General features: G+C 55.7%; 2 protein-coding genes across 3 annotated transcripts; one reads left to right on the forward strand and one right to left on the reverse strand.

Annotated features, from left to right (window-relative positions):
• Positions 1-3,759, forward strand: PRRT3 (proline rich transmembrane protein 3; the record flags this gene model as incomplete). Its single annotated transcript, XM_081246914.1, has 3 exons — positions 1-1,024; positions 1,236-1,391; positions 2,000-3,759. Exons 1-3 carry the CDS (start codon positions 16-18, stop codon positions 3,757-3,759), a joined length of 2,925 nt encoding a protein of 974 aa, XP_081103040.1. The 5' UTR covers positions 1-15.
• A 922-nt stretch (positions 3,760-4,681) lies between these two features.
• Positions 4,682-12,830, reverse strand: CRELD1 (cysteine rich with EGF like domains 1; the record flags this gene model as incomplete). Of its 2 annotated transcripts, XM_081247239.1 has the most annotated exons (11): positions 4,682-5,335; positions 6,131-6,265; positions 6,450-6,545; positions 6,745-6,828; positions 7,726-7,821; positions 7,906-8,082; positions 8,730-8,821; positions 9,123-9,233; positions 11,603-11,685; positions 11,921-12,113; positions 12,645-12,830. In XM_081247239.1, 10 exons carry the CDS (start codon positions 12,092-12,094, stop codon positions 5,121-5,123), a joined length of 1,263 nt encoding a protein of 420 aa, XP_081103365.1. In that variant the 3' UTR covers positions 4,682-5,120. The 2 variants fall into 2 exon arrangements, with proteins under 2 accessions (XP_081103365.1, XP_081103364.1); XM_081247238.1 differs by lacking the exon at positions 12,645-12,830 and having other exon boundaries at positions 11,921-12,130.
• Between the last annotated feature and the right edge of the window lie 56 nt (positions 12,831-12,886).

A 12,886-nucleotide genomic window follows, 5' to 3' on the forward strand; every position in this document is an offset into this window, starting at 1 on the left:
GCATCAGAGCGGACCATGGCTCCCAGCCCCTGGGGCTGTGTGTATGGCCTCCTGCTGCTGTTGCTGCTGCTGTCCCTGGGGGCTGGATCTGCCCTGGGCCAGGGCCTTCCCAGGCCACTTGAGGACTTGGAACCACACTTGATCCCAGGAGCCCACCCCAAGGGCCCTGTTGGCACAGAGCCCCAGGCCTTCTGGGAGAAGCCCAGAGACGAGAGCCCCTGGGACTCCAATGTCCCCCAGGTCCCTGCCGAGGAGATGCCTGAGAGGCCCACAGACTCCCTTGGCCCAGCCCTGCATGGACCTAAAGCATCCCATGGGGTGCAGAGAGAAGGACTCCCAGTAACTGATGACCTCCAGGTGGCTCAAGGGCCAGTTTTTCAGGGCTGGACAGGACCTCCTGAATCACAGGAGTCTATGGAGCAAGAAGCACCAGCTCCCTATCCAGTGGGCACCCCCCATCTCACTTTCATCCCCACAACTCCCAGACTCCAACTCGGGCTAGCCACGGTTCCTCCCACCCCAGGGCGGCCTGGAAGCCAAGTGGGACAGCGGCCACCTAGAGATGAGGGTCTTGTGGCCAAAGCCAAGATCGGGGTCTCAGAGACATCCCCCTGGCACCACAAGGGCCCTCCCCACACTCTTACGCCACACCCAGGCACTATCATGAGGCCAGGGCTGAAAGAACAGGGTGGGAGTGAGGAGGACTTCCAGGAGGCAGCTCAAGGCCCCCTCTCCACTCAGCAGGATCCAGCAGCCCCTGATGTTGGCTCAGTATCACCAGCTGAGGTGGCATCCTCTCAGGAGCCTGGGTCCCAGCCAGACCTGGCATTGGCCAGAAGCCTTCCTCCTGCTGAGGAGCTGCCCATGGAGCTCCCCGAGAAGGCTGGAGGTGGGGAGACCTGGGAAGTCAGTATTCCAAGTCCCTCACCCACACAGACTGACCTCCCTGATGTTAGGGGCTCATCAGGACCCCAGCCCTCAGGTCTCCCAGCCTCAGAGACTCCTAATGGGCAGCCCAAGCCAGGTGAGTATCAAAGTGAGGGTGCTGAACAGGGCTGGGACGGGCTGTGTTCTAGGGCAGCTCGATGCCCCAGTTTCTGTGTGACCTCTGGTCCCTCTGGGTCCTGCTTTCCTCATTCTGGCAAATGAGGGTGATTGTGCCTCCCTCCTGGGGGATTAGATTTTGGGGAACGCTGAAGGGTCAGGCAAAGCAATGACTGCTTTTGTTATTTCAGAGATAGCAGCAACGAATGGAGCAGACCCCATCTCCCCCCAGCGTGTGAGAGGAGCAGTGGAGGCCCCAGGTACCCCCAAGTCCCTCATCCCTGGCCCTTCGGACCCTGGCCCAACTACAAACGGAACAGAGAGCCCTGTGGGAGCCCTGCAGCCAGGTGAGGGCATGGCTCAGGGGTTGGGGAGATCGGGTACTCTAACACCTAAGAACTTGTGTGAGGTATATATGCAAGGGGTGGGGAGTGAATGGTGACAAACATCTCCTTAAAGGAAATGGCCAACAACTTCAAACAACTTAGGATAATAAACTACTACTCACTGGGTACTCTGGGAGAAGTCATTTGCACTTTGGGGGCTAGAAAATTCTTAAATATAAATTCTTAAGTATACATGGGTATATTTAGTGCAGTGATTCTCCAACTCCCACAGTTCACCAGAGGAGCTTTTAAAAAATTCCAGTGCCCAGGCCCCAGCACAAGGAATTCTGACTGAGTTGATCTCCAGGTGATTCTAATATGAAGTCCCCGTTGAGAGCTGCTGGAATGTTAATTAAAATGATAGGTCACATCCATTTAACACTTATTGGGTGTTGGGGACTGTGCTAAACATTTAATCCTCACCACAACCCAGTGAGGAGGGGTGCTGTTACCATCCCCATTTTACAGATGTGCTTAGAAAAGTTAAGTAACTTGCTCACCACACCGGAGGATGATGGAAAATCAAAAGTACTTTTCAAAGGGCTATTTTAATATTGTTATTGTTGCAGATGAAGCCGAGGAGTGGCCGGGGCGCCCCCAAAGCCATCCCCCAGCGCCCCCTGTCCAGGCCCCCTCGACGTCACGCCGGGGCCTCATTCGGGTCACCACGCAGCGTGCCCTGGGCCAGCCACCCCCTCCGGAGCCCTCCGCCAGCTCCGTGGCATCAGTCCCAGCCTCCAGCCCCCCAGCCAACGCCACCTCACCCCCCCTGCGCTGGGGTCCCCTGCGGCGGGTGCTGAGCTTTTCCTGGGAGCTGCACGTCTACGGGGTCGGGGTGCTCTTCCTGCTGCCTGCGTTGTTGGCACTGGCCTCGCTGGCAGCCGCCCCTGCGGGGCCCCGGTTGGCACTGGTGGCAGCAGTGCTGGTGCTGGTGGCGTCGGGGCTGCGGTCCGCCTACATGCTCACCGACCCCTATGGCTCGCAGGCACGACTGGGTTTACGTGCCGGCCTGGTGCTCTACAATCTGCCCTTTCCCTTGCTACTCACCGCGCTGGCGGCCCTGACCCTGCTCGGCCTGGGCGCGGGGCTTCCACAGCAGTTGCAGAACCCGCTCCTCCTGGGAGCGCTGGCGTTGGCGCACGGCTTGGGGCTGCTCGCCACAGACCTGCTGTCGGCGAGGCCTGCGCTCAACCTCCTGGCTCAGGGCTTATCGTGCGCCTGGGGCGCGTCCGTGGCTCTGGGCACGCTCTGCTTGTGCCGTCGCCGCCTGCTGGAAGGGCCGAGGGGTTGGGATGCCAGCCCGGGCCCGAGGCTGCTGGCCGTGGCGGGCGCGCTGGGGCTTCTGGCCAGTGGCTTGCAGCTGGCGGCCGCGCTCTGGCTGTACCCGGGCCCCGGCCGGGTGGGCCACTTCTCGTGGGCCTGGTGGGGCGTCCACTTCTGGCTGCGCCTGCTGGAGCTGACGTGGGCGCTCACCCTGGCGCTGGCCGCTCTGGCTGCCGCGCGGCCCAGGCCGCCCACAGAGCACGCCTGCTGGGCTAAGCTACGGCGCCTGGCGTGCCCTGCGCCCTCCAGCAAGAGCGAGGTGCCCGAGAGGCCCAACAACTGCTACGCGGGGCCCAGCAGCGTCGGCGCAGGTACCCTGGACATTAGCAAGAGCCTCATCCGCAACCCGGCGGAGGGTGGGCCTCCAGCCACGCCCTGTTCAGGCGCCTGGGGTTCGGCTGCGTCGCTGGGCCGCGGTCCCCTGGGTGGCCCGGGACTGTCCCGCAGCAGCATGGGGCCGGCGCCATCGATGAGCGAGCTGGACCTGCGGCCGCCATCACCCATCAACCTGAGCCGCAGCATCGACGCCGCGCTCTTCCGAGAGCACTTGGTGCGAGACAGCATCTTCCAGCGCTGCGGCCTCCGTGGCCTGGCCTCCCCGCCGCCCGGGGGCGCGCTGCGGCCGCGCCGGGGCAGCCACCCCGACGCCGAGCTAGACGGCGCAGGTTCTTCGCTCCTCCGTGGCCGCAGCCGGTCGCTCAGCGACGTGCGCGTGCGCGGCCCGGTCCCACCACATGTAGTGGATGGGCCTGACGGGGCGCCTTCCGGCAGCTCCGTGGACAGCTTCTCACGGGGCTCGCTCAAGATCAGCTGGAACCCCTGGCGCCACGGGCTGTCGTCAATGGACAGTCTGCCCCTAGATGAGCTGCCCAGCACAGTGCAGCTACTGTCGGCCCCAGCTCCTGCCCCGGGTCCCGCCCGGCCCGGGGAGCCCCAGAATGGGATCCAGGCTCGCTGCAAGCCCGGGGACTCCCGCAGCGCCTCCAGTGACACCATCGAGCTCTGAGGGGGTCCAGAAACTCAGGACCAGGGCCCTGCCCTCGATGACCCTACCGCGGCATGACCTTCTGGGATGCTGAGCATTTGAAAAACATTCCGGGAGTATTCCTGGGCCCCAAATGATTGCAGCCTCCGGAGACAGCCGGACACGAACCCACCCCCACCCCCAGATTTTTGTTTTTTTAAATATCTCTATTTTTCAGCGGGTATTTTGCACAGAGGCCATGACTTATGCGGAATACAGGGTGGACATGCACGTATTTGGGAATGGGGAACAGGGTCCAGGTGCCCTAACATCCCATCCAGCCTCTCCAGTGTGAAGATGAGGCTTGACTGTCCAGACTGTTGTCTTTGTGCCAAAGAAATAAACCCTTAGGACTTGGCTCAAGCCTCCCTCCGGCCATGCCAGGATCCTGTTTAGAGGAGACGCCCACCCCCAGTGATTCCAAGTCCTGTGTTTATTGCGGAGGGGAGGACTTCCAAAGGAAAGGACCCTCAACCCTTGGAGGCTCTAGAAATAATGGCTATCAATATTTCATGGAACATCTATCTGCTGTACACTGTCTTCAGCTTTTCACATCCATCACCTTCATTCTCACATTAAGCCTGAGTGGGAAGTGTTATCATGCCCATTTTATAGATGAGAAGAGTGAAGTTCAGAGATGAAAGTCATGTGTCAGGGTCCTTTGACAAATGCCAGCTGGTACTGAACTGAGAAAGTTCCACTCCTAAGCCTGGTTCCTCCATCTCCCTTCTCTTAATGTTACTTCAGGGCCAACCCTCTCCTTTGTCCTCCTCCTACTGCTCCTCCATCAGGATAGCCCACAGTTTCCCAGGGTTCTAGGAAACTTCCCCAAGGGTGGAGGGGTGCTCAGTAGCTTAGGCCAACCCATGGTGGGTGGGGGCAGGTAGTAAGACAAGCTCCTCCATTTCCCAAGACCGTTCTTTATTTCCTGAGATGAATAAATAAATCAGTGGCTAAGGGGCAAGGGGGTGAGGAGAGAATAGAAGCTGACAGCATGCAGCTGGCAGGAGGGGGTTGTGAAGGGACACCCCCCCGCCCCGCATCCTGGGCAGGGGCCAAAGCTCACTAGCAGCCACAACGAGGAGACACTTTTTAAAAAAAATTCACAACACTGTGAACCCTGACCAGTGCCCCAAGGCCAAGATCTCACGGCACCCACCTATAGGGCTTTTTCACCCAAGGGCCTCACCTGCCCAGGCTCAGGTGTCTGGGCTGCTCCATAAGGTGGGTAGAGGGTGCTTACCACACTCAAAAATAAAGCAAGTGCCTCAAATGTCCAGGTGGGAGAGTCCCAACCTTGTGGGCAGCCTGGGCAGGAGGAGATGCTGCAGGTGTGGCAGGGATTATCTGCCCTTGATGAAGCCCTCCAGCACACGGTCACTGCGCTCTGACAACCAGTAGCCGGTCATGGCTGCCACAGCCCCAATGAAGATGGCGGTGAAGACCAAGTCACCCTTGGCGGCCAGCGTGGCCAGTGCACAGATGATGACACCAAAGAACATCTGCTGCAGCACCACCAGCTCGTCCTCTGTCATCTCCGAGAAGAAGCCTGCTGACTCTGGGCAAGAGAAGCGCCCGTCACTCATACCCTGTTCCTGCAGCCTCCCACACACCTGATCATCACTGCCACACGCCTGCCTGGCACGCCAGCACACAGTGTCATTTACTGCTGAGAACAACTCCAAGACGGGCATTTATTATCCTTGTCTTACTAGATGGGAAACTGAGGCGCAGAGAGGTGAAGAGGTTTGCCCAAGGCCACGTGGGAGAGTTGGGTCAGAGCATGTGTACTAGCCCCGCTGCAGAGCCAGAGTGCCTGGATGTGACGCCCAGCTCTGCCACCTGCTTGCCATGGGGCCCTGGACAAGTTTTTTCATCTCTCTGCGTCCCTGCTTCCACTATGCAAGATGGGGATGAGAATAATAGCTACAGCACTGGATTTGTTTTAGGGGTGAAACAAGTTAATACATGCAATATATCTGGAACAGCGTGTGACACACAGGGACTGTGGAAGTGGTCACTATTGTCATCACTGTGATTGTCCTTCGTCTCATCACCCCCACGGCCTACAACAGCCCTCAGGCGGGGCGAAGGCGGATGAAGAAAGAGGCTCGGGGGGCACAGAATGATTTGACGCCAAGTCCGGTTTCCTTTCTACCCTGGGAGATGTGAGGCCACCAAAAGCCACCCTGGTGGTCAGAGGTGGGGTGCGGGTCCCAGGGCAGCCTCATGAGGGCTGGGTGGCAGTGCAGGTGGGCCGGGGCCTGCAGCTGCCTGGAGGGCGGGTTTGCCTGCCCTCCCCCTGCATGAGGACCTCCCTTCCCCCGGTTTCTGGGGCCGAGCTGGGGCTCACCTGGGATCTGCTCCTTCACACAGACGCCCTCAACCTGTTTGTAGCCCTCAGCACAGACACAGCGGTAACTGCCCTCGGTGTTCTCGCATCGCTCGTTCTCTCCTGGACACACCGCGATCTCACACTCGTCCACGTCTTGACGGAGGCCAAGGAGAGGTCAGAGCCCTAACCGCCAGGGTCCCACGGTCTCACTCACATCCTGACACCCGCTCTGTGCTGACCCAGGCAACATTCCACCCTTCCTTCCCACGCCCCGTCCACACTTCGGCCCCTGTCAATTCATGGTGGACGAGGCGCTCCCAGGTGGCAGGACACTCACCGAGACACTTGGAGCCCACCTGCTGGTAGCCAGGGCCACACTTCTTACAGCGGCCAGGCCCTGCCCCCATGCAGCCCAGGCAGGCCTTGGCACAGTCTGGAGAAGGGAGAGGACAGACAAGGGTGCAAGCTGCCCGTAGGCCTGGGGGAAGCCCTGCTCCAGAAGAGGCTTAGGGCGGGTGGGGGGTGGGGGGCGGCGGTGCCAGCACCTGGGAACGCGGCAGTTTCTGGGGAAAGGCGTGGGGCAATTCCTCCTACCCTCCCCACACCCCTCCCCCGCAGGAGCGGACAGTTACCTCGGCACTCATAGGAGCCCTCCGTGTTCACGCAGAACTGGTCGGCTCCACAGCTGGCTCGCTCTGTGCCACACTCATCAATGTCTGCAAAGAGGCCGGCAGGGTGGGGATTTCAATCCCTATTTCACTAACAGGGAAGCTGAGGCCAGGGTTGTTGGGCATGGACTTGCCCAGGCTTAAACAGTGTGGCTGATACTGCAGGCTGTCCACCAACACAGATGCAGAGATGCAGCTGGACTCAGGGCTGTCCAGCTAGAGACTGTGTTTTTCAATCTACCTTGCAGCTAAGTGTGGCCTTGTGATTCAGTTCTGGCCAACATGTTGTAAACAGAAGTGATGTGCTCCGCTTCTCACTTGGCCTTAATACAACAGACTTGGATCCTCCGTGCACTTTCTTCTCTTTCACACTTCCTGAATACCAGGTCATGATACATAGAGGTGCCCGTGATCCAGCCTCAACACCCAGGGGAATGACTGTCCAGTAAGACAGAATGAATCTAGGTCTTTAATGACTAAGACAAGCAGAGCTTTTCCGCCAGTCTGGACCACTGGCTTCCAGACTGTGATATGAGATGAAAATAAACCTCTAAATTCATTAAGCCACAGTCTTTGGGGATCTTTCTGTTACAGCAGCTTAGCCTTTACCCTCGTCTCAGACACAGGTTTCCTGACCCCAAGTTCAGTATGCTCATTCCCCGGGTTAACCCTTCTTCAATTTTCGAGACTTGACCCAAGTGACACCTCCTCCAAGAAGGCTTCCCTGATTCCCCACTACCACTGAATTGGAAGAGAGACATTTCTCACTGTACAACGATCAGTCTATACTGTAAGTGCCTGGTTACTTTTCTGCCTTCCCAAGCAGGCTGCTATCTCTATGAAGATGGGGACTGGACTGGTCTAGCCTAGAGATGTGTGTGTTGATGGGGGACCAAGCCCAAGACCTTGCCCACCCCTCCAGACCTAGGGCAGGGTCCCACTCACCTACACACTTGAGGTGATGCAGGGCCCAGCCCTTCTTGCACTGTAAACAATTTGATTCCTCAGGTCCTGAGCAGCGGGCACAGGGGCCAAAACAAGCTGGGTGGAATGGGGGAAGTATGAGGGTGGGCAGGCAGGTACCCCACACGCCCCTGCCCAAAGCCACGCCTCTTGGCTACCTACCCGAACATACCAGATGGCTGGCATTGCGCTCCGCCTCAAAGTAGCCGAGGCCACACTGGCCACAGGCCTCACCCCCATAGCCGGCTTGGCAGTCACAGTGCCCGCTGCCTCCTCGAGTTCCTTCCCCTTCACACTGCCCGTAGCCACCGCAGGGCCGCTCCGCACCCCCAGGACAGGCTGTGGGCAGACACCAAACCGGGTGGGATCGTAAATACAACCTTGTACATAGAGAATATTTTCCCCGTATTAGTAAGCATTTTTGGAGAGGAAACAATTTTAACGACATCATAATATTTTGTCATGAAACTGTATGAAATTTACTTAACCAACACCTCATTGTGGAACAGTTAGGTTATTTACAAATCTTTTCTTTTATAAAAACTGAATTGACCATCTTTGTTGCTAGCTCTTTATATCTGCAGCTTTGAGATTTTTCTAAAAGGGGCTGGTAGTTAAGTTCAGCTCCTGCCTCAGGACTGTGTGTAGAAAAAGGTGGTGACAACAGGGCCTTCAGCAGCACCTGCCTGTCCCTGGGAAGGTCACCTTAGTCCAGACATGGGAAATGCCTGGTGAGGGGGGGCATTTCTTAAATACATGACAGAAACCACAGCCGCATCTGACTCAGTCTAACCCCATATCCTTTTTCAGAGCCGTTCCCCATGGATTTGTTCATCTCACCAGCCCGGTGAGGCAGGCGAGAACAGAGGTCCAGAGAAGTGATATGAGAGCCTGAGCTCACACAGCCAGCCAGGGGCCGAGCCAGGACTGGATCCCTGGCCCCAGCAGTCCCCTTCCATCCCCCAAGAGGAACTTGAAAAACTCACGAAGGCAGGAGGGCCCAAAGGTGCCTGAGGGGCAGCAGAGCTTCAGGGAATCTGAGCAGAGCCACTGGAAGAGGTCTGGGGCTTCCTGCTGCCTGAGGAGGAGGGATGGTGAGGGGGCTGAGACAGTGTCAGAGGTGCTGCCGTCTCCCGCAACCTCCCACAGGATCTGTGATACAGCCCATCTTGGGCGTAAGACCCATAAGGCTGCCCTTTCCCCGTCCGACAGAGGGGCAGTCTGCAGCTCAGAATGAGAGCTTGGGACCCCCAGCAAGTCCTCAGCACACCTGGGTTTGGAGGAAGGAGCTGAATGAGGACACAGCCCCTAGCTCGCCACCCTCTGCTTTACCAGCCGGCCCTGCCTGAGCCCCTCCCAGGAAGGCCCCCGCTACTCACTTGTGAAACCACCAGCTCTCCACCAGCTCCTCACTCAGCTCCAGCAGGCGGTGGCAATCGAAGTCCGACTTGCTGCACACGCCCTCGAGCACCTCTACCAGGCGGGTCTCACTGTTCAGACAGGGATTGGTGGTAGGAACATACTCCAGCCCACCCACCACCCTCTTTACAATCTCCCCACTCCCCACCTCATGCCAGATAATGTCAAAGGCCAGAGGCCACAATGGAAGGGGTATTGGTTTGGGGAGACCTGGGTTCCAATCTAGTGATGTGACCTTGGGCAAGTAACTTAACCTCTCCTGAACGTGTTTTCTCATCTGTAAAATGGGGACAATGGCTCTCCTGTAGGTTGGCTGGAAGACAGCTCAGTCCCTGTATCTGTACAACAGAATATAATACCCTTGCTGGGTAGATGTGGTTAAAAATATATCATCTAACAAGTGTTAGCAAGGATGCGGAGAAACTGGAACCCTCCTACATTGCAGGTGGGAATGAAAAACGGTGCAGCCACTGTAGAAAACAGTTTGGCAGTTCCTCCATAAATTAAACATGGAATCACCACATGACTCAGTAATTCTACTCCTGGACACATACCCAAGAAAATACAAAACAGGTGTTCAAACTTGTACACGAATGTTCATAGCAATACTATACACAGTAGCCAAATGGTAGGAACAACCCAAATGTCCATCAACTGATAAACGGACAAACCAATGTGATCTATTCATACAATGGAATATTACTAAGCCTTAAAAAGGAATGAAGTACTGATATTTGTTACAAGATGGACGAACCTTGAAAACGTTATGCTAAGTGAAAGAAGCCGGACCTAAAAGGCCATATTGTATCATTCCAACAGAATCAGCAAATCCATAGAGATGGAAAACAGATTAGTGGTTGCTAAGGGCTGGGAGGAGGAAGAATGAAGAGTGACTGCTCAACAGGGATGGAGTTTCTTTTGAAGGGGATGAAATCAGTCTGGAACTAGATAATGGCAATAGCTGGAAAACCTGAATATACTAAATGTCTCTAATGGCAAATTTTACGTTATTGCATTCTACCACAATAAAAAAATTTTTTAAAATACATTTACACATAAAATATATTATATTATATATTTAAAGGGTCTGGCACAGTGCCTGGCATGTAGGAGGTGATTTAAAACAAAACAAGAAAACAGTAACCATTATACAGCTAGACGTGTCCTTAAGGTTATTTTGGTCAATCCCCTCATTCCCAAATGAGGCAACTAAGCCCCACTGACGGAAAGGAAAATGACCAGTGTTACGTAATAACGAAACTTTTATTTCTAGTACGTATCATAGTTTAATCCTTACCACAATCCTATGCAATAGGATTGGCATTAATACTCCCATTTTTACAGATCAGGAAATTGAGGATCAGAGAGGTGACTCTAAGGTACAAAGGGTCAGAAATGACAACCTGGTCTAATTCCAGTTTGACTTTGAAAAGCTAGAGGGCCTAGGACTCAGGCCTCTCCTCTCAATAAAATCTCATCTTGTCCCCTGGCTTTATACACTGACTATAGGCTGATAACTGTCAAATTCATGTTTCCAGCCTACTTCTACCCTGAACTCCTGACCCCTAAATCTAACTCTACCTGACTGTTTAACAGACATCTCAGCCCAACATGTTCAATGAGAACGTCTGATTCCAGGCACCCCCAGACCCGTTTCTCCCATCTCGGAAGCCAGTCCCACGATTCACCCAGTTACCAGGCCCAAAACCTAGTGAGCACCTTTTATTCTACTTTTTCTCTCACACCCCATAATGATTCCATCATCATGTCCTATCAGTCTATCTGCAAAATATACCCAGAATCTGACCCCTTCTCACCAGGTCCACTACTACCGTCACGCCTAGACTGCGCACTAGCCTCCCAACTGGTCTTCCTGCTCCTCCACCTCGGCCCCCTATAGTCTGTTAGTGTAAGTGACCTTTTATAGGTATAAATAATACCACATCACTTTCCTGCTCCAAACCTTCCAGTGACTTCCCGCTGTACACAGAACGAATTCTGAATGCCTTTCTGTGGCCTTCAAGGTTCTCTGCCTTCACCTTCCACCACTCTCCCTTCTGCTCACTCCAAATCCAGCCACTTATCAAATACACCAAGCTCAGTCCCGCTCTGTCTAAAACCCTTCCCCGACTGTTGCACAGTTTGCTTCTGCACCTCAGGTCTCTGTTCGAATGTCATACCTTGAATGCCATGCCTCCCACCATTCTGCTTTACTGTTCTTCACCTGATAAGACATTATTTACTTACTTATTCACTGTTTCCTCTACTAGAATAGAAGCTCCTTGAAGAAAGAATTCTGCTTGGCTTGTTTAGTGCTCTCCTATAGATATTCAGTGACATTTGTTGAATAAGTGTTCCCCAAGGGTCTCTAGGCTTCCACCAGCAGAGCACAGATTGGGATGTTCGATATACAAATCCACCCCTCCAGCCTCTTCCTTACCTGTCCTTGTATTTGGACAACTTCTCTTCCTCCCAGGCAGTGTTTCCACCTCCAAAGTTATCCCGGATTGTTCTCTCCAGGCCCTGGAAATGGAGAAAACTAGTAATAGCTAAGTACAGTGTCTGGCACATTCTAGCACTTATATTTCACTGACCAGGAAACTGAGGCACAGAGAGTCACCTACCCAAGGCCATACAACCAGTAAGTAACCAAGCTGGGACACTTGAGTCTAAGCAGACTTGTATGCCAGAGCTCCCAGCTCTCAACCCCTGTGCTATAGTAGCTAGCCCCCTCCTCTTACACTGCTGGTGCACCCACCTTGTTGAAACTGTCGACCAGTCCCCGGCAGGTGTGACATGGATGGGGCTCAGTGGGGGAAGAAGACTTGGGAGGCGGAGAAAACTGGACCCAGACCGGGCCTGGGAGGCCAACGAAGAGGCTCAGGCCCCAGAGCAGAGCTGGGGCTAGGCCCCTCGGGGCCCGTGGGGCCATCTTTTCCCAGGCTGGGGACCTGTAGACACAGGACATGGGGAGGGTTCGCTGGAGGAGCCAAGTGGGAAAGAAAAGCGTGGGTTCTGAGGTGCCGCGGGTCTGGGAGCCCAGATCTGTGTTATAAGAAAAGAAGGTCTAGACTGGGGTAAGGCAGAGGGAGGGGAGATAGTTGGGGAAAGGAGCCTATTCTGCAATTCCTGGACGGGAACAAGTTATCCTCGTCACCGCGGGGGGAGGTGGCCTGGATCCTCGGCAAGGGGGTAGGAGTCAGCCCATTGTTTTAGGGTCGGGATATGGTTCTTAAGGGCTGGGTCAGCGGAATTAGGGAGAATGGATCAGATTCCTAAATACTGCGGGAGAAGACGTCGGATGGACGGTCTTAGGGGGAGGAGTCCGGAACCCCGGTCTGGGGGAGGGGGGAGGAGCCCGGATCCGGATATGAAGAGAAGGGGTCAGGTTCGGGGTCTGCAGACTGCAAACGCACCGCCCCCGAGCGGGCAAGGAAGGATCCAGACCCACGTAGGCCGCGGAGGAGGAAGAGACAACCCACCGAGCCCGCGGACGCCACAGGCTCAGTCTCCTCAACGCCGCCGCTGCCGCCGGCTGCGTAAGACGTGGGCCCTCCGCCGGCTCTGCAGTCCAGGGGGCGGAGCCCGCGCCACAGCCAATGGTAGCGGGTCATGTGCCATTGCGTCACCCCACGCCAGCCAACCAGAGGCGTCGCCGTCCTGCACCTGTCCGGGTGTTAAAGGGGCGCGGGGATACCGGATACGGGGACAGTTAGGCCCAGCG

This window comes from Mesoplodon bidens, assembly GCF_964165515.1.
Source record: "Mesoplodon bidens genome assembly, chromosome: 10".
Classification (NCBI taxonomy): Eukaryota; Metazoa; Chordata; class Mammalia; order Artiodactyla; family Ziphiidae; genus Mesoplodon; species Mesoplodon bidens.